This window comes from Zalophus californianus, chromosome 17, assembly GCF_009762305.2.
Source record: "Zalophus californianus isolate mZalCal1 chromosome 17, mZalCal1.pri.v2, whole genome shotgun sequence".
NCBI lineage: Eukaryota > Metazoa > Chordata > Mammalia > Carnivora > Otariidae > Zalophus > Zalophus californianus.
Window position 1 is genome coordinate 45,884,931 of NC_045611.1, and position 20,719 is coordinate 45,905,649.

General features: G+C 52.4%; 1 protein-coding gene across 8 annotated transcripts in view; it reads left to right on the top strand.

Moving 5' to 3' along the window:
• SIPA1L3 (signal induced proliferation associated 1 like 3) overlaps positions 1 to 20,719 on the top strand; it is a 222,849-nt gene that overhangs the window by 190,431 nt on the left and 11,699 nt on the right. For all 8 annotated transcript variants that reach the window (XR_003524109.2, XM_027618206.2, XM_027618207.2 and 5 more), the window contains 3 exons: positions 8,888 to 9,109; positions 19,033 to 19,198; positions 20,033 to 20,279. Coding sequence is in view for 7 of the 8 variants with exons in the window: in XM_027618206.2 (XP_027474007.2) it covers positions 8,888 to 9,109; positions 19,033 to 19,198; positions 20,033 to 20,279 (635 nt within the window). In the remaining variant the exon portion in view is untranslated. The remainder of the gene's footprint in view (positions 1 to 8,887; positions 9,110 to 19,032; positions 19,199 to 20,032; positions 20,280 to 20,719) is intronic.

The window sequence follows — 20,719 nt, forward strand, 5'->3', positions numbered from 1 at the left end:
ACCACGCAAGGCCCTGTCAGCCACATTACAGAATTTGGATTCCATCCTCAGAGCTATGGGCAGCAAACAAAGGTTTCAGCGGCAACGATAGTACAGGCAGATTTATGTTTTGAAAGATGATGCTGGAGATGGGACTGGAGGCAGAGCGTCAGGGACGGGGCTGAGGCTGAGATGAGTGAGAAGGAAGGGACCTGGACCAGAGGACAGAGCAGCTGTGACAGTGTCAGCAAGTGGCTTTGCTAGGACATAGGGAGGGAGGCACAGGTCCGGGACGGTGCCAGTGAGCTGAGAGTCGGGAGGCTGCTGCAGACAGGGAGTGGTAAGCTTCTTAAGAAGAGGAGAGTGGGGCAGGCCCAGCCCGAGAGGAAGGTTATTCTCACCACTAAAGCACCCACTGTGTGCCGGCAACTTCCAAACATGGTGACGTGGCAGGGAACAGAGGTGTTTCTCTTGTGGAGCTGACATTCTCCCGGAGAGAGAGCAAGACAGACTGACAACTGAGCAACCACGTGATCTCACTATGCCGGGGGCTGATAAAGTCTGGGGAGAAAAACCCAACAGGACAGAGAGCCAGGAAGGCCTCTCGGAGGAGTTGGTAAGGGATTGACCCGAGCAGAGGAAACAGCAAATGCCAAGACCCTGAAGATGAACTCATTTGCAGCGCTCAAGAAATGGTCAGGTGGCCAGAGAGGGGGGAGCAGACAGGGCAAAGGGGGGAGAGTGGCAGGAGGTCGGTTTTGCAGGGTAGGCCAGAGTCCCGTTCTGGGAGGCTTACCGACCACGGTCAGCCGCTGCAATTTGGCTTGGCTCTGAGGGACGTTGGGAGCCATGGGAGGAGTGCGAATGCATGATCTGACTTAATGTTTGAAAAAGATGACTCTGGGGGCGGGGGGAAGATTACTCGGGACAGTTTGAAGGATGGAAGGAATTGAGTTCGGCCTCAAAACTCGGGGACTGCCAGGAGACGGGTGGGCCGGGCCAGGCCAGGCCCAGACAGGGAGACACCCGCCCCCTCCCTCCTTGCGCTGCAGCCCTGCCACGGGAGCCTGTAGCAGCTTGTGCCCATCGATGATTGCAGGGACTTCGCAGACGCTCTCCCCAGACGTTCGTCATGGGAGCCTGGCTTCCAGGCACATGGCCAGGCGTCGGCACCCGCTGTGGGCACCGCAGTGGGCCGAGTGATCCCAGGCGGGCAGGCACCTGGCCCCCTGCCCTCTCCCGAGGCAGCACACGTTCCAAAGCTCCCTGGGTTTCCAGAGCAATTTGTCAGAGCTGTGAAGGGGCACTCAGAGGCCCTCGGCTCCACGGGGAGCTGCCACGGCCAGGCAGGAAGCACGTGGATTTGCTTCCCCAGGCTGGGCTGGGAGGGAGTCCCCGGGATACCATTCTGGGGACACGACCCTTAAAGGCAATGCGAGGGCCTCCGGATCCACCGGGGTCACGCATGCCAGAGACCCACTGGGAGAGTCACAGCCTGGGCGTGGAGCCCAAGCCCTCTCAAGGAAGGTGGGGAGCAATGCAAAGGCCCCAAGGCCAAAATGTTTCTAGCTGGAAGGAGCTTCCCCACGGCTGGAGCCTGGTGAGTGGGAGGAGCTGAGGGCAAAGGGGGCAGGCCAGGTGGCGTGGGGCCTCCTGGGCAGAGGGGAGGACTCTGACTCTACCCTGAGTAAGGCGGAGCCACAGAGAGTCCTGGGCAGAAGAGGGCTGTGATCCGACTCAGGTGTTCACAGCCTCCCTCTGGCTGTGTTTGGTGGGGGGTGGGCAGGAGGAGGCTGCTGCTGTGATGGGGGGCATGGGGTGGAGGTGATGAGCACTGATTGGATTCTGCATCAGTTTGACCCCATATCTTACCCTGGAGCATAACTCCAGCCACAGGCAGGGACTGGTTCAACTCTCAAGGCCATGCCAGACTACCAGGCCGAGAGGGCAAGGTTGGTCCAGCAGTTAAGGCCAAGCAGTGAGGGGTACGGGGGTGAGCAGTGTAATTTCCAGGACTCTGGCCTCAGACTGCCAGTGTCCAGATCACAGCTCCACAGCTGTCCCAACCTGTGATCTCCGACAAGCCTCCTTAGTTTCTCTGAGGCTCAATTTTCTCATCTGTAAGATGGGGTTAATAATAGGATCTGTGGTCTCTGGCTGCCAGAATGAACCAACATCATGCATTTAAAGTACTTCGCACGGGGCCTGAGACGGCGCTGGGTCCAAAAATATCCCCCTGCTGCTAGGTTTCGTTTGCACTTATCACATATTTATCGTGACTGCCGTTGTCCTTGAAAGTACAGGCTCGTGGTTAAAAGGAGGGTCTCTTGAGCCAGACTAGGCTTGCATCCTGGCTCCATCCCTTACCAGCTGCATCATTTGAGGCAAGTTACTTCATCTCCCCGGGCCTCAGTTTCCCCACTCAAAACCTGGGGCTGGTGGTAGCTCCTGCCCCGTGGGCTTGCCAGGACGATTAATGAGGGGACGCCTGGAAGATGCTTAGTGCAGGGTCCGGCCATGCTCACGGGCTCCGCACAGCCAGCGCCGTCCCTACCTCCTAAAGGCTTGTCACCCACCCGGGGCCACCCACCAGGACTGGAGTATTGCACGTGTGCATGCAGATCTGGCTTCTCCAGCCAGCCCATGGTTTTTTCAGCCTTTTTCGGAAGCCACAAAACCTTTTCCTCACACAGAATCTGAAGTGTTCCCTGAGACCACACAGATAAGCGCATCACCTCTCCGGGTGCAGATGGGAGTGCAGGCACACCACATCCGGTCGCAACTTTGCACACGTGACCTCAGGCGGTGGTGGTGCTGGTCCCTTGTTTCTCGTTTCTCAGAAGAGGGGACAGGCTTGCTGAGGGGAAGGGAGCCGAGCTAAGGTCGCAGTGTGTCGCTCAGAGCTGGGGTTGGAACCCCAGGATCAGGTGAGCGCTGCAGCCCGCGTTCTCGTCCACCGCACGGTGCTGCCTTGTTTTTCAAGTCCTGGCTGAGGCCCAGGGAAGGCACCTGTCCATGTCAGTGCTTCAGAAAGGGATAAGTAGGTGCGGTTAAAAACTCCACCCCGGACTGGGCACCCGGGCTCATCGTCCACGGATGTGTGGGAAGGGGCGCCCACCTCAGGGCTGGGTCGAAAGACAGCATATTCCGGGGGATCGTTCTGTGTTGAGGCCATACTGTGTGCAAAGGACCATCTACTCCTGAGTCTTGGAGAAGTTGAAGATAGGGACACAGTCCTGGGCATGCCTTTGGCTACAAGTAACAGAAAAGCCCAGCTCAGCTGAAGCAAGTCTGTTCTCTCACAGAACGAAGTGCCAAGTTAGGGAGGGCCCCAGGACTGGGTAATGTATTGACTCAAAGACCTAAGGTCTTTCTCTGTTTTGTGTCCTGCCTCCATCGGCCCACGGGCTGGCTCCCCTCCATCTCAAGGTGGCAGTCCTTCACCCAGGTAGTCACGGTGTCCAGTGGAGGAGAAGGTGATGTTCTCTGCAAGTGTTTTTTGTTAGCGAAGAAAGCTTCCCCGGAAATCACCCAGCAGACAACCCATAGACACACTCCCTGACGTCTCACCAGCCAGAAATAGGTTACAGACCCACCCATACCCCTCCCAGCAAGTGGCCTCACCCAGTCAGGACTTGCCCCCAGGCCTGGGTGGTGTCAGGTCACCTCCCTCAAGCAAGGGATGAGTAAAATCAGCCTCTGTTTACAAGTTGAGGGGGGATTAGGCCGACACCCACAGTGCCCGAGGCAGCGCCTGAGGAGGGTCCAGCCCATCTCCAAGGAGGCAGTGGATGGAGCCTGCTGGTAGAGGCAAAGGGCGTTTGTCTTTTCCCCTTCTTTAATCGTCTCTTGTTTTTTCAGCTCACGAAAGCTGAACGAACGTGTCTGATGGCCAAGTAGAGAAATGTAAAAAGGTTAAAATCACTAGTGATAGATTCATAGAGTGGACCCCCTGTGGCCATTAAAGAGAGGGGAGCTTGTGTGGACTGACATGGACAGATCTACAGAATATATTAAGGTGAAAGCAGGGTGCGCAGCAAGCTTATCATACGTGGCCATTTATTTTACAAAGAAAAGCGGGAGGGGCGCCTGGGTGGCTCAGTCTGTTAAGCATCTGCCTTTGGCTCAGGTCATGATGGGGGGGGGGGGGTCCGGGATTAAGCCCCACCTGCATCCCCGCTCCCTGCTCTCTGGGGAGCCTGCTTCTTCCTCCCCCCCGCTGCTCCCCCTGCTTGTGCGCTGTCTCTCAAATAAATAAATAAAATCTTAAAAAAAAAAAAAAAAACTGTGGGAACCATACACACTCCCTCTCACACCCGTGTGCTGTGTGTGCCCAGGCTGTCTGCTGAAGAAAGGATGAGTCTCGGTTGCCTCAAGCGGGGAGACCAAGGTGTCAGGTAGCGCTGCCTTTTTACCCTGTGCCACCGGGATGATTTCATTTGACTCATATTCTGCCCACGTTCCCCTCATTACTCCCCCAGAGATTTTCCTCCAGACCTGCACCAGCCCAGTTCTTTCAAGCATTTTTGACCATTACTCAGAACAGGGAAAGCACTTTACGTTACAACCCCGCATGGACATCCAGAATGAAGTTTCACAAAATGCTTATCCTTACTTACCTCACATCCTGTACACCGATGTTTTTTATTCCTATCTGTCAGGCTTGGGGGTTTTTTCTCCCCTTAATAATGGTCAAGAGCCAGTAAAATGGTTTAGTGATCCACAGTTGGGGAAGGAAGCAAAACTACGGTTGTAAGAAAGACAAAACAAAAAAAGAAAACAATCCTGCACTCCATGTGCATATATAAAAAGAAAGAGCAGAGTCATGCCTTGTTTCCCTGCCTGTTTCCACTCAGACATCTGTCCTTGTTTATAAGAAACCTACCTCATTCTTTGAACTGGCTGCATCATTTTTGTTTTGTTTTACGTTTCGGTTTTTTTAAAGATTTTATTTAATTGAGAGAGAGTGAGAAAGAGAGTGCGCAAACCAGGGGACGGGCAGAGGGAGAGGGAGAAGCAGACTCCCTGCTGAACACTGCACGGAGCCTGCCAGAGAGGTGCGGGGCTCCATCCCAGGACCCTGGGATCATGACCTGAGCTGAAGGTAGTCGTTTAACCAACTAGCCATCCAGGCGCCCCGAACTGGCTGCATCATTTTTGGTCATCAGGATGTGCTTGGAACCTCTATTAATCCCCTGTTAAAAGACACCCAGGCCAGGTCTAACTTACTTTCTTTTCTTTTTTTTTTTTTTTTTTTTTTTTTTTTTAGTTTTTATTGTCTTAAATAATCTCTACAGCCAACATGGGACTCAAACCCACTGCCCTGAGATCGAGTCACATACTCCTCCTACCAAACCAGCCAGGCGCCCCTAACTTACCTGATTACACACAGCACTACGGTAACCATCCTTGTATGTGCCCACAAATACTTGTGCAGGCTTTTGTGTGGCACAGATTTCTGGGAGGTCAGATGTTAGACATGCTACTCATCCTTCAGTTCTCTGCTCAGGTGCCGTTGCCTCCCTGGGGAGGCCTCCTGATCACCCAGAGGTCCATTCCTGGTGTTATATGCTCCCTGGCTCCTTGGGCATCCCCCCCACCAGTTTGTAACCGTGGCCCCATTAATAGATGTTGCTAAATCTTAGAAAGCATATCTAGTCAGAGCTTGCCTCTTTTAATCCAGTCTGACAATCTTCTGTCTTTCACATCGGGTGTTGAAACATTCACATTTAGAGAGATCGTTGATAACAATTGAATTTACATTCCCCATTTTACTATTTCCCATATGGTTACTCTCTTTCTTGCTGTGTTCTTCCTTTTTTTTTTTAAGATTTTATTTGAGGGCCCCTGGGTGGCTCAGTTGGTTAAGCGACTGCCTTCGGCTCAGGTCATGATCCTGGAGTCCCAGGGGAGTCTGCTTCTCCCTCTGACCCTACCCCCTTTCATGCTCTCTGTCTCTCTCTCTCATTCTCTCTCTCAAATAAATAAATAAAATCTTAAAAAAAAAAAAAAAAAAAAGATTTGAGAGAGAAAGTGAGAGCAGGGGGAGGGGCAAAGGGAGAGAGAGAACCTCAAGCAGATTCCATGCTGAGCATGACACAGGGCTCAATCTCATGACCCTGAGGTCATGACCTGAGCCAAAATCAAGAATCAGACGCTTACCCAACTGAGTCACCCAGGGCCCTGCTCTGTTCTTCCTTTACTGCCACCTTTTGTGTTAAATAAATGTAGTGGACTGTTTGGATTCCTCTTGATTTTTTGACCATATTTTTTTTTTAGTTATTATAATATGTGTCTTAACAGTATAATTTAGATCTAGTAACCTAATTCCAATAAAATACAGAAACTTCTCCCGAGGCGCCTGGGGCCCTCAGTTGGTTAAGCATCCAACTCTTGATTCTAGCTCAGGATCATGAGATCAGGCCCTGCTTTGGGCTCCCTGCTGTGAGCATGGAGCCTGCTTGGGTTTCTTTGTCTCCCTCTGCCCCCTCCCCCACCTCAAAAAGAATTTTTTTTTTAAATTTTAAAGAAAGAAACTTATCTCAGTATAGCCACATTCCCTTCCCCATCCTTTGTGCTATTTTTTGTCATTTTATTACATTCATATATGTTTATAAGCCGAACAATATAGTGCTGTTCTTAGTGCCTTTTACAATCTTATGTCTTTAAGGAAATTAGAGAAGAAATAAGAAAACATAAATCTTTAGTCTTATTCTAACCCACAAATTTACCATCTTGGACCTTTCATGTCTCCGTATGGATTCAGGTCACCATCTGGAGTCATTTTCTTCTTTCTTCTTTTTTAAGATTTTATTTTTAGGGGCGCCTGGGTGGCTCAGTCGGTTAAGCGACTGCCTTCAGCTCAGGTCGTGATCCCGGGGTCCTGGCTCCCTGCTCATCCGGGAGTCTGCTTCTCCCTCTCCCGCTGCCTCTCCTCCCCTCCCCGCTTCAGCTTGCTCTGTCTCTCAAGTAAATAAGTAAAATCTTTATTAGAAAAGATTTTATTTTGGTGGCGCCCGGGTGGCTCAGTCGTTAAGCATCTGCCTTCGGCTCAGGTCGTGATCCCAGGGTCCTGGGATCGAGCCCCGCATCGGGCTCCCTGCTCGGCGGGAGGCCTGCTTCTCCCTCTCCCACTCCCCCTGCTTCTGTTCCCTCTCTCACTGTGTCTCTCTCTGTCAAATAAATAAAATCCTTTAAAAAAATAAAATTTAAGAAAAAATTAAAAAGATTTTATTTTTAAGTAATATCTACACCCAGTGTGGGGCTTGAACCTGCAACCTGAGATCAAGCATCGCACTCTCCATGGACTGAGCCAGCCCGGTGCCCCTGGAGTCATTGTCTTTCAGTCTGAGGACTTTCTGTTTTTATTAATTTACCAGGCAGATGAGCAGGCAATCAATTTCTCTGTCTGTTTATCAGGGAATATTTTTATTTTACCTTCATATGTGAAGGATATAGTTTTGCTGGATACAGAATTCTTGGCTGATGGTTTGTTTCTTTCTGTACTTTGTAAATATTCCATACCATTGTTTCGAATACGAAGTCAGCAGTTAATTATATTGATGCTTCTCTGTATGTGATGAATCCTTTTTCTCTTGAGGTTCTCGAGGTTTTTATCTCACTGTTTGACTTTGAGCTGTTTTTCTGGATATGAATGTCTTTGTATTTACCATGCTTAGGGCTTGGGGAGCTTCTTAGCTGTGTAGATAAATTTTTGTCACCAAATGTGGGGCGTTTTCAGCCATTGTTTCTTTAAATCGTTCTTCTGCCCTTTTCTCTCCTCTTCTTCCAAAACTCTCGGTGTACACATGTCTGTATGCTTGATGCTGTCCCAAAGATTTTGGTACGGCAGAAGGTCCTTAGGCATTGAGCTGGGCAGGAGGATGGCAGGAGCCCCAGCCAAAATGCCACAGATTCCCTCTTTTCTCATCTGATGTGCAGCGGCTTTTCGAGCATAGATGACTCTCAGATTGTCGTATGCCCTTGGTCAATTGCCAGAGTGCCGAAATGGTTGTTTTGTCAATCTTGTGCTTCAGGGGAGAGGATCTGCTGGTCTCCTCATTTGATCATAGTCAAAAGTCCCACCCCTTCATATTGTTAAATTGACCGTCGAAAAGCATTTATTGACTTAAACCCCAAAGGCATCAATTTTCTCATTAAATGCCTCTCACTTGAAGTGGAATTGGAATTTTATTTAAAAGTTTCAAAAAGTCACTTTGTCTAAGGGGAGTAAACAGCTGGGTCCCCAACCATTGGGTTCTGGTTAGCAGCATGAGGTTCATTGTAGCACGAATTCCATGGGAATCAAGCATTTGGGATAATGAGCTGTGGTTTTAGATTAGATCAGCAGGAACGTTGTCCGATGTATAGCAGGTACTCCAGAAAAGTATTTGAATGAAAGGGCTCTTTGGCAAGCTATATTTTAAGGAAAGAAAAAAACTTACAGAACAATATATTAATGTGATCCCAGTTATATAAACATACAATTCTCCTCCTCCCCCCGCCAAAAAGGTTTCTACCTCCCTGATTGTATGCAGGTGTATATTTGTAATGCATAGGAGAAGGGAGACAGAGAAAGGGAGAGGGAAAAGTGTAAGCGAGCGAGAGAGCGAGCAAATTGTAAACCATGGCTCTCTCTAGAGACGGGCAGGTAGGACCCCCACCTTCAGCTACGTAGGCTGTGCCCAGGAGATAGGGAATCTCGGGGTGCATCCACCCACAGGTGGTGACTCATGCAGCTTCGCACAGAGGCATAGAGGGCATTCCTGGGGTGGGACTGGGGGCCGTGTATTTATATCTCTCTTGTGTGAAGGAACTTTGTTGTTTCCCAAGAGTAAATTTAAATGGATCACTTTGGGGAAACGGGGAATGGATTCAACTGTTTGTTTCTCCTGTTTTTACTCTGCAGTGACGTGAGCTCGCGGGCTGGCTACCCCGCTCAGGTTTACAAAACTGCCAGCACAGAGACTCCTCGACCCTCACAGCTGGCGCAGTCCAGCCCCTTCCAGCTCTCTGCCTCTGTCCCCAAGTCCTTCTTCTCCAAGCAGCCTGCACACAGTAAGCACCCCGGGGGGTGGAAGACGACAGACGAGCCCCCACCACGGCCGCTCCCCTTCACTGACCCAAAGAAGTAAGTGCTCAGACCCCCAGCAAGGTGCTGCGGGAGCCCAGCCAGGCGTCTCTGGGCGCGGGGGGCGGGGGATGGTGACCCCTCACTGGCTCATTCGGCAGGGTGCCTTGGGTACAGCTGTGGACAGAACACCCTTAGTTGGGGGGGCAGAGCGTCCCTTGGCGGCCTGAGAGGCACGGCCTCCAAGGAGCTGCTGTGCTGGAGATGGGGTTTGGGGGAGGCAGAGCAGCATGGAGGCCGAGGAGGTGGGGGGATGCCTTGAGGATGGATGTGCTTAAGCGGGAGCAGCGGGGGTTGGCTGGCAGACCGAATGTGGGCTGCGCGGAAGGGCGAGGTTGAAGAACACCCCAGGTCCCGTAACCAGAAGGGCAGGCTGGCCTTGAGCTGAGATGGGGACTGAGCGAGGAGCAGGCTTGGTTGGGGAAGAGCCCCCGAGCTCAGTCCCGGGTGGGTTGCGTTCACGAGGCACAGAAGCCATGAAGGAGGCGGTCGGGTCCAGAGTCTGGAGCTGAGGGGAGAGGTCAGGCTAGAGAGGGCAGTTGGGGTGTTGTCAGCACAGAGGCACAAGGCTGGAGGCACACCCAAGGCCAGGAGTGTGGGTAGAGAGGAGGGGGATGTGCAGGACGGGGCCAGAGAGCCCTCAGTGTCCAGAGAGTATGAGGAGGGGCCCAGGCGAGCGTGCATCCCGGGAGCCCAAGCGTGACGGGCTGGGAGCCTCATGGAGGTCCCTCAAGGGTGCAGGAGAGAAGGGGAGGGCAGAATTGGAAGGAAACTGTGTGCTCTGCTCGTTTGAGGCATTTTGCTGTGAGGCAAAAGAGAGGAGAGGAATATGCATTAGGGAAGGATTTCTGTTTCAAGTTAGGAGAATATGGTATCTCGTATTTATTGAGTACTCACTGTATACCAGTCTCGGTTCTCAGCTCCTGTAGATGTGAATTAATTCCCCGAATCCTCACAGCAGGTCCGTGAGGTAGACCTGTTATTCACCCCATTTTACAGATAAGGCACAACAGCCAGTAAGGGATAGAGCTGGTTCCGGGGGAGGGGGGATTCTGCCCTCCTCCATCCAGTTCTCTGTAACGTCTTTCATGACCTGGATGGGCCCTTCAAAGGTAGGGGTGACACAGAGCTCAGAAGGAGAAAGGTGTTAGGGCGCAGGGGGCGGGTCCCTGCAGATGTCGGCAGGAGAGCCTGGGGAGCTCGCACCAAGAATCCAGTTCACAGACATCACTGGCAGCCCCGGGCTCTGAGCCTCTGCTCTCCTGATCGGAACCTCCAGTGGCTTCCCCCACTTCGGGGATGGATGATCCAAGCACACCGATGGTACCAGGTGTTCGAGTGGTGTGTGCTGTGCCCACACACCTGCCCAGACCCTGCGAGATCGGCCTCCTCTCCCCCTCCCGCACTACCCCTCGCGCTCTCTACTCCACCGGCCTCCGCTGGTCCTCCTGCTGGCCAAGGCCAGGCCAAGCTCGGGGCCAATGTAGGGGTTCTCAAATGCCTGGAGTGTTCTTCCCCCGGATATTGCAGCCATCTCGGAGGGGGGGCTTGGTCCGATGCCGCCTCCTCAGATGGGCCTTCCCAGCTGTATGTACCCCCACCGTCACCCTGTCCCTTTTCTCTGTTCCCCTGAAAGCAGAAAGCAGGCTCCGCTGTCTTGGTCACAAGACACCTGCAGGCTGCCTGGCGTTGTGGGTGCTCCTTCGGTGAACGCATGAGCCACGCATCTCATTTTGATCTCACTGCCTTGATACAACCCCATGAGATCCTGCAAGGCCCCCACTTTTTAGGGTGGCCAGAGGGGCAGGCCCTGCGGGCTCCATTAGGCTCTTCCACACGGCAGCTGACCTGGCCGTGCTTCCCCCGGGTGCACGCTAGACCCGGTGTGTCACAGTTCTGGAGGTCAGACGTCAGAGATCATGGTGTTGGCGGAGTTGGTTCCTTTTGAGGGCTGTGAAGGGGGATCTGTTCTGGCCACTCTCCCAACAGCTGGTGATTCCTTGGCCTGTAGATGTATCTCCCCATTCTCTGTCTTCATTTTCACATGGCATCCTCCCTACATGTGTGTCTCTGTGTTGACGTCTCCCGTTTTTATAAGGACACCAGTCAGTGGATTCTGGTCCATCTTAATGGCCTCAGTTTGCTTTGGTTACCTCTGTAAAGACCCTATTTCCAAATAAGGTCACACTCAGATACTTGGGGTTCGTACTTCAACATGTTTTTGGAAGGGACCCATAACACTACCTCTCAGGTCTTAACACAGACATGCCGTCGTCCTTGGGGAAGGTCATTCAAGCCCACACCCGGCTCACCTTCTACTGACCACATGCTTCTTCCCTGCCCCGGCACCTGTCCCAGGGCACATCACACCCTTTTCCTAGCAGCTTGCCTCCTCTCTGTCCCCCACAGTGAACTGAGAGTTCTGGGGGAACAGAGATACTGTGAGCCCCACCCAGGGCCCAGTACATAGTACGTGCTCAGAAAATATGCCTGGACATACAATAACCCTAAACAAACAAAAAACCCCTTTTCCTCATGATAAGAATTCAAACAAGACTTTTTATAGATGTGTATGTATGTTTGTTTTAAAGATTTTATTTGAGAGAGCATGAGCAGGGGGAGGGGCAGAGGGAGAAGCAGACTCTCCGCTGAGCAGGGACACCCCCCCCAACACACACACACACACACACACACACACACACACACACACACACACACACACACACAGCAGGGACACCCCCCCCAACACACACACACACACACACACACACAGCAGGGACACCCCCCCAACACACACACACACACACACACACACACACACACACACACACACACACACACACACACACACACACACACACACACACACACACACACACACACACACACACACACACACACACACACACACACACACACACACACACACACACACACACACACACACACACACACACACACACACACACACCCCCTCAATCCCATGACCTCAGCCAAAGGCAGCCGTTTAACTGCCTGAGCCATCAAGGCGCTCCGGGATGTGTATCTTTGTATAAACATGTAAACTAAATATATAAAATATATCGATATATAAATATAATAAAATATTTAGGACCACACATAAAATAGTTTCATGGCATCTTATGATATTCAATAATTTAGTTATAGATACATTTTTTTAAAGATTGTATTTTTAAGTAATCTCTGCTCCCGACATAGGGCTCAAACTCACAGCCTCAAGATCAAGAATCCCACGTCCCACTGACTGAGCCAGCCAGGCCCACCATATAGATACATTTTTTAAAGCACATGTGGAAGATAATATGTTAATTTAGAATTGCTTTTGTCCACATACTCCTATTTCATAAAGCTGTTTTATTCAGACTCTCTATGAGCATTTTGGAGATAGTGTCTTTTTCATTGTTAAAAGATCCTTCTGAGTCACCTAACCTAGTTTTCCAAAAACATCATCTTCAAGCTAAATTATTTGAGGTTAAACATACTTTTTTTTTTCCCTATATGAAGCTGTCACTAAAATTTTATCCCAAGGCACAGGAGCTCATTTGCATAACTTATTTATCTACGTATATTAATACCTACTTTACCAAGTCCTGTCATAAGCCCTTCACCTACACTGACTCATTTAGTCCTCACTATAGAACAAGGAGATGCAAGTACTTTGCCTTCCATTTTCCAGATAAGAAAAATTGAGGTACAGGGGCACCTGGGTGGCTCAGTCGGTTAAGTGTCTGCCTTCCGCTTAGGTCATGATCTCGGGGTCCTGGGATCGAGCCCCGCGTCGTGCTCCCTGCTCCACGGGAAGCCTGCTTCTCCCTCTCCCATTCCCCCTGCTTGTGTTCCATCTCTTGCTGTGTCTCCCTCTCTCTGTCAAATAAATAAATAAAATCTTTAAAAAATTGAGGTACAGAATGGTTACGTCACTTACCCAGATTCACTTGGTTAGTTAAGGTTAATCACTGCAAATGCTATGCTTGTTGGTTTTGTGATTTGTCCCCCAGGGTCACCACATATTATGACCTTATTCCCCACCCCCACTAGGAGTAATTCCCAAATCTGTCTACTTTCTGTGCTTCCCTTGTCATTGATATCGGTCAGGGACGTCTAACAGATCCCACAGAGAAATGCTAATGGCCTCATCCAGCACAGGGGTGCTCCCTTTCCGCCAGACTGCTTGGCTGGGGCTATACAGACCTGGCCCCAGGGATCCTCCAGCACCCCCACTAGAGGTATCCTGCTCTTACCCCCATTTCCAGATGAGGAAACTGAGGCACAGTTAGAAGTACATAGCCAGGTCCACAGCCAAAAGTGGCAGAGGTAGGATTCGTATCCAGCAAGGTAACTAACAGAGCGTCTCACCACATGAAAGACCCAAGGAGGACTCCTGTCCAGGGCAGTGACTCCTATTTCCTGAGGACTGATTTCTCGGAGGGGACAGTCTCCTCTGTATTGGGGCACATGCTCTAGTTGACCAAACGACAGAGTAAGCTAGTGAAGAACAGAGAATCTGTGCTCTGTCTCCCACCCCCAGTCCTTCTCCTAGAGGCCCCTGGTCAACACCTGGGGAGGGACAGGCCAGCACCTCTGCCTCAGGGGATGGCCAGATAGCCCCATTTTGGCCACTTTGTCCCAGGACTCATTAATTCATTGGCCTGCCTTCTCCCAGCCATTAGAGAGCAGAACAGCGTGGGGGTCAGGATGGAAATCCATTGGCTGCTTACCCCCACCTTAGCCCCTCAACTTCCCTCTCTTTAACCTGGGATGACAGCCATCCCTAGCTCCAGGGTTGTGAGGATTTAGTGAGTTAATCCATTCGAGGCCCCAGCACCACCTTCGAGCTGCCAGGGGCTTAGCAGGTGAGGGTGTGACTGGGCCCACAGGTTTCCCTCCTGCCAGGAGGGTCCGGGCTGGAGCCTGGCCGGTTGGGAAGTAGAGCAGACAGCCCTCAGCCCTCCTGGGCACCGCCTCCTCAATGGGCCAGTCTCGCCCAGACTGCAGGGCTGGAGATGCCCCTATGGGCTAGTGGTCACTGGGCCTGAGAAGCCTCCTTCACAAGGTAGGCACAGCCAAGAACAGGCCACCGCTCTTCGAGATAATGGCCCTGCACTTCTCTCTGAGTGTTAAACAAGTCAGCCACACCACGTAGGGTTGTTGTGAGATACACATGCTTAGGCCCCATTGGCCCCTGGCCTCGCAGACTCTGGGCCCAGCAAGGAGGAGGCAGATCCTCCTCCAGGAATGGTCTCTGTTGCCTTTAAGTGTGGAGTGATGTATGGGAGGGCCAGCCTCCGGGTCACACCTGAGGACCCAGGCCCCCCAAGCATCCTCCTGCAGCGCCACTGAGGGGGTGAAGCAAGATCCCGTGTGTGAAGGCCACCAGGGCCCGGAAGCACTTGAGCACTCAGGACGTGAGCTTTGTGGCTGCCGTTCCGACACCCGCAGTGCAGAGCGGTCCCTGGGTCACACCGGGGTTCGCGTCCCGGCTCTGCCAGCACTCTGTCAGAACCTCTGGGCCTCGCTAGCCCTCACCTGTGGGGCGACGGTAGAACCTGCCTCCAGTGGCTACCATGAGGAAACTGTGGCTACACACGAGACTCACCAGCCCCTGGGGTGAGGGCCCACGGCACCGGGAGCCCCTGCTACCATGAACCGTGCACATCAGCACCACTTTCGTTAGGGGTGAATCTTGAGGTGACTCAGAGCATGTGGATTCTGAGTGTTCACATGTGGATATATGTGGATTCTGAGTGTTCACAACTCACTGTGCCTCAGTTTCCCCAGCCTCAAAAGGGGAAGATGGGAGTACCTGTGTCCCAGAGGTGACATGAGGATTTCAGCGAGTCATAGGGAAACACCCGGTCACTGTTGGCTGGGCTGACAGGCACTGGTGTCTCATGGTTGGCACCTGCCATTCCAGCTCCTTCCTCGGATTTAGGTCCAGTTCCGTGCAGCCCCGGAAGGAGCTGGGGGGAGAGGCCTCTTCCCAACATCCCTACCCCATAACAGGGCAGCCCCCCTCCCCAACGGGCCTCTCTCCGAGCCATCCTTCCAGGAATATCCGCCTGCCACCTGAGGTGCAGCCCTGCTGTGTGTCCTCACCAGCCACGTTGGCACAGCCCCCGGCCCAGACAGGCTGACAGTGGTGCTAATTGGCATAATTAACTTGGCCCTGAGGGAGCTGCCCCATTTGGAGGCCAGAGCCCGGAGTCAGCTGGGGACAGGCCCAGCCAAGTCAGAGCCATCGGTCACCGTCCACCTCAGGCCCTGCTGTCACAGGAAGAAGGAGTCGTCGTTGTCTGGGACCATACTGCAGAGCCGCCTTTGTAAGTTGTCTGCCCTTGTTTTCTACTGTAAGTGGTGTCATTCCACAACATGGCCAAGTCCAAGTTCAGGCAACGCAGGCAAATCAGAGATGATGTCTGGTGCTGTTGGGCAGACCCCGGAGGGAAGGCACATCCTTCCGGGTGTTCTCTTCATTTGTCTCGTGAAAGGTAAACCGTGGCCAGGATAAAACCAAACTAGCACCAGGGGGTTCGCGGCACGAAGCCAGCCTCTGTCCCTTCCCCGGCCCCCAGCCATCCAGCACCCCCCCGCCCAGGTGCAATTATGGCCTTCGTTTCTTCTGCGTCCATCCCGAAGTGTTCCAACTGTGACGAGCCCGTGGGACCCCATGTGCTTCCTCCCTCACTCCCCCTTCCGTTGGCCAGTGTGGCTCCCCGTCTCTGCACGTCTGCCTTTTTCACTTGCTCTTTCCTCTTCGTATCTCGGGAACAGTTACCATATTAGCACAGAGAAGGTGATCTCATCCTTTTGAAACGGCAGAGAGCAGTCTCTTTTGTCCTCAGGGTCATCAGGTTTTCACAATCATGGGGACCCGAGATCTTGAGAAAAAGGAAACAGGTCGGAATGTACAAGCCCAGTCTGGTTGGTTTTGTTAACCTGGAGTTAATGCCCTTTCGAATGATTGCTTAGAATTTGCCATTTAGAAACTACATCGGGAAATTCTTCCAGAAGAGAAAGAATAAGAGCAAAAATGATTGGTTTGACACCCCAAACTGAATTCCATCATACTCTTTCCCTTTAGATGCAGCCCGGCGGCGCAGTGAGAGAGGCCTGCCGCGGAGATGTGTGCAGGCTTGGGGGTTGGGGCAGGACCCTGTAGCAGGATGTCTCTTGGTGAGCTAGCCTCCCACCGCAGAATCACGAATGTCCCATTAGACTCCCAGAGGTCCTGGGAGCTGGGAAGGCAATGTTAGCACATGAACACAAAATTAAACAGAGCAGGGAAGAAATACTTGCGTTCTTTTGGCTTAACTTTTTAAAATATCTTTGTAGTTTTTCCTCTTTTATAAAAGTCATTGACGCTTCTTAGATAAGGAAGGAAGAGTGGCGCCTGGCTGGCTCAGTCAGAGGAGCCTGCGACTCTTGATCCTCAGGGTCGTGAGTTCGAGTCCCACATTGGGTGTAGAGATTACTCAAATTTTTTTAAAAAAGGAACAGAGGAAGGTTGAAAGGGAGGAGGTAGGTAGGGAAGTGGGTTGGTGGGTTGGTTGGTTGGGTGGTTAGAAGGAAGGTTGGCTCCATGTGATTCGCGTTGAACAGCTACTTCTGAGTGCTTGCAATGTGGCAGGCCTTGTTCCCAACACAGAACAGAAGGCTGCAGATGAGGTGAGAGTGGGACCACAAACACACAAGCGCCTGTGACAAACTGCCGGGAGATGAGCACAGTGAAGCAGGGCACAGGATTGCATGATGGAGCACGCCCGGGCTGGGAGGGGACACCAGAAGCTTGAGTGGTCAGGCGAGGCCTCCCAGAGGAGGCACCATTTCAGATAAGCTGGATAGATGAGAAGCTGCTATTCATGGGGAATGCTGGAGAGGGCAGCTCCAGGCCGCCAGAACAGCCAATGCAAAGGCCCTGGAGCAGGACCGTGCCTGGCATGCTAAAGGAACATTGGGAGGCCTGTGTGGGAGGAGAGGAGGGCAGAGGCAGGGCGGGGCAGATTGTCAAGGATTTCACAGGCTGTGGTGAGGCACATTTTTGGAAAGCGAATCCCCCAACGTACCCATCCTTTGGAGCTGAGAGTTTGGTAAATTTTAATACATCAAACTAGGCTATGTGTAAGCTTTGTTTTCCAAAAATGATTTCACACTATACATACCACTTCTTTATTCCTGTGACATATCGGGGACAACCTCTTTCTGTGTTAGGTGAACCAGCTCCACTTCTCTTTAATAGCTAGGTGGCATGATTCTGTGGGGCCTCGCTCTTCCCCTGCTGGCCAATTCTGTTTGCTTCACGGACAGGACCCCATTAAGCGTCCCCATATACTTGGCACACGTAGGTCACACAGGCCTTTCCAAAGGACACACGCCCAGAAGTAGATAGAGTCCCTAGGGCCAAGAGCATGCACGTTTGAAAGTGTTCCTCAGGTGGCTTTGTGCCCCTCCCAGAGGGCCAGCCTCATAAACAGTGTCCCTTTCTTGCCATAGACAGGCTGAAGTCCCGGCCTGCTCCCTCTTCAGGGAAGGTGGGCACAGCACGGGACATGCCCTGCACTGAGTCACAGGCTCCACCCCCCCTCCTTGCCGGGGACTCTGGAAAACTGTGAAATCCCTTTGGAAGGGGGTGGGCTGAGCCCCCTTCCCACTCCCAGGGGAGGAACCATGTACTCATTGGGGTGTATGCTCTTACTCTATTTTGCTGTGTATTTCTCTCTTTTGGCTCTAAAGCTTTTCATTTGCCAGAGAACACACTTCAGAGAACACTGTAATGGAGCCAGAATTACCCTAGACCTGGAATTCTAATTTGGGGAGGAATACGACCTGACAGGGAAAAAACTCGCCACCCTCTCTTCCTTCTTTTGTTAAAACCCCCAAGGTGGCAGCTGAGAAAATGAGAAAAAATGCAAACTTCAAAACACTCAGGAGCCCTAGACATCGTCTTTCTTCCTGGGTCCAAAGACTTTTTCTTTCTTGAGTTAACAAAATGATAAATTCCAGGTGTCACCTTTTTTTTAAACTAGTTTTTTAAATCATCGTTATTGTTCTGGCATGTGATTATGGTAAAATAAATTGAGACAGTTCAGAAGGGTATCAGATGAAAAATGACAGTCCCATTTTTCCAACTCCTAAAAAGACTCCTGACCTCCCAGGGGGTCATGTACCCATTGTTCATAATTTCCCCAGAACTTTTTCTCTGCACTTTAAAAGAGTATGACTAAACCAAATGCAGTTATGCTCCCCACACACTGTACATCTTTTTGTTTTAAGATTTTATTTATTTATTATTTATTTGGGGGGTGGGGGTAGAGGCAGAGGAAGAGAGAGAATCTCAAGCTTGATTCCGCGCTGAGTGTGGAGCCCGATGCGGGGCTCGATCTCACAACCCTGAGATCATGACCTGAGCCGAAGTCAAGAGTGGGACACTTAACCGACTGAGCCACCCAGGCACCCCCCCCCACCCCCCGTACATCATTTTTATGCTGTGTCTGTGATACAAACATGGCAGTCAAGTTCGGAGGTAAACTTGTGGGCTCTGTGGCCTAGTGGCCTCGGCTGGAATCCTGACTCCTCCACTCGCACAGCCTGTGTGACATTGGACGCCTGTTGTATAGTTACTTGTTAATTATGTGTCTCCGTGACTGGAGGTCAGCTGCATGTTCGCTGTTCTGTGTCCCCCGCCTGGAACAGGCACAGCCCAGGGCAGGTTCCCAGGAAATCTTGTGAGATGAATGAATGGAGAGAATAAATTTGATCCCTCTTCCAGCTCACCTCCAGCAGGTGAAGGGGAGAAGGCCACAGTCCCTTCCCCGGAAGGCAGCCAGCTTTCTTGGGTCAGGACTGCTTTGAGAAGCAGGGTGAGCCTCCACAAGGCCACTCTGACCCTCATCCTGTCATTCCAGGCAGGTGGACACTAATACAAAAAACGTCTTCGGGCAGCCACGGTTGAGGGCATCCCTCCGAGACCTCCGCTCCCCACGGAAGAACTACAAATCCACCATTGAGGACGACCTGAAGAAACTCATCATCATGGACAACCTGGCGCCTGAGCAGGAGAGAGATGCGGGGGTATGTAGAAGCCGCCCCCCACCACACACATACACACACACACAGAATCAGGCGTGCCAGGCGGTCGTGGGAGGGCGAGGGAGGAGTACAGAGCTCCCTGTGGTCACTCCGGCCTCCTTCTGCCCGTGGCCTCCATCTGCAGCACCGGCCAGCCCCATCTGTATGTAGGTGTATGTGACTTCATAGCCAGAAGTCAGGTCGTCACATTAGTCAGGGGCCAAATCACAGTATAAGCCGGCCTCGGCAGGCATGTAGGGGATTCCTTCCGCACTAGGGTAGCTCACGTGACTGGAGAGGGATACTCTTAATGGCTCTCGTGTCCCTCTCCTGGAGCCCAGGATGAAAGCAGCCTCCACCCACCCAAACTGCGTGGACCAAGAGTGAGGGCGGGGTTCCCAGGGGAAATTCAGGCTCTTGTTACCCAAAGGCAGGGGAACCATCAGGCTCCCTTAGTCCCTCGACACTGTCTGCTTCTCTCCATTCTTGTCCTTACCTACTTCTGGTTATTCGCACTCTTGTGGGACCGAGCTGTCCCCATTGGTCCCCACCAATGACTGGCTCCCATAAGTCCAGCTTTGGTCACACTGCCTTCCCTAACCTTACCTGGAGCAGGAGGGTGGCGATGGCCTCTGGAGGGCCAGAACCAGGTGGGGAGGGAGTAGGGGAAGAGGCATCCCCAGGGGAAATTTGAGGTGCTTTGAGCAGAAAGGGGCAGAAACAGATGCTGGGTGGGTAAGATGCACAGCTGTCCAGGACGGGAAGACGCCTGTGAGGATGGTGACCGGGAGCCAGGCCATGACCGCGCCGCGTGACCGTCCGTGTCTCTCCCAACAGTCACCGCAGAAGAGCCTGCAGCGGACACTGTCCGATGAGAGTCTGTGCAGTGGGCGGCGGGAGCCCAGCTTGGCCAACCCTGCCAGCCTGGAGCCGGGCCTGCCCAGCGACGTGCTCTTCACCAGCACCTGCGCCTTCCCCTCCAGCACTCTGCCTGCCCGCCGCCAGCACCAGCACCCCCACCCGCCCGGTAGTGGCAGCCCCAGCACTGGCCCTGCCACGGGCAGCAGCTTCCCAGAGAAGAAAAGTGAGTGCGGGCGCGTTGGGGCCAGCAGGGGGGCTTCACCAGGGTTGGGAAGCAGGCAGACAGACCACACTGGAGGTCACCAGTGGTGGTGTCAGCCGAGGTGGGGAGCTGGGGTGCATCGGAGCTTCTGCTGGTGGGTACTGACGGTGTCACCCACAAGAGCAGGGGATGGTTAGCTGAGAATCAGGGGGTCTCCTGGGGGTCACCCAGCTAGAAGTCTGGACTGCCCAAAGATTGGAGTCATTTGAGGCTAGAGACAGGGTGTCAGCTAGAGAAGGCTGCAGACGGGAGGGCCCTGAGGATCGGGTTTTCCTTTAGCTGCTCCCCCAGCTCCCTGCTCCAGCACCAAGCAGATGGTTTCGTGAATGTTTATTTACTTACCTGATTCCCCCCAAGTCTGCCAACTCTTGGAGGAAGGAGGTGTAAGGGTGTGACTCATC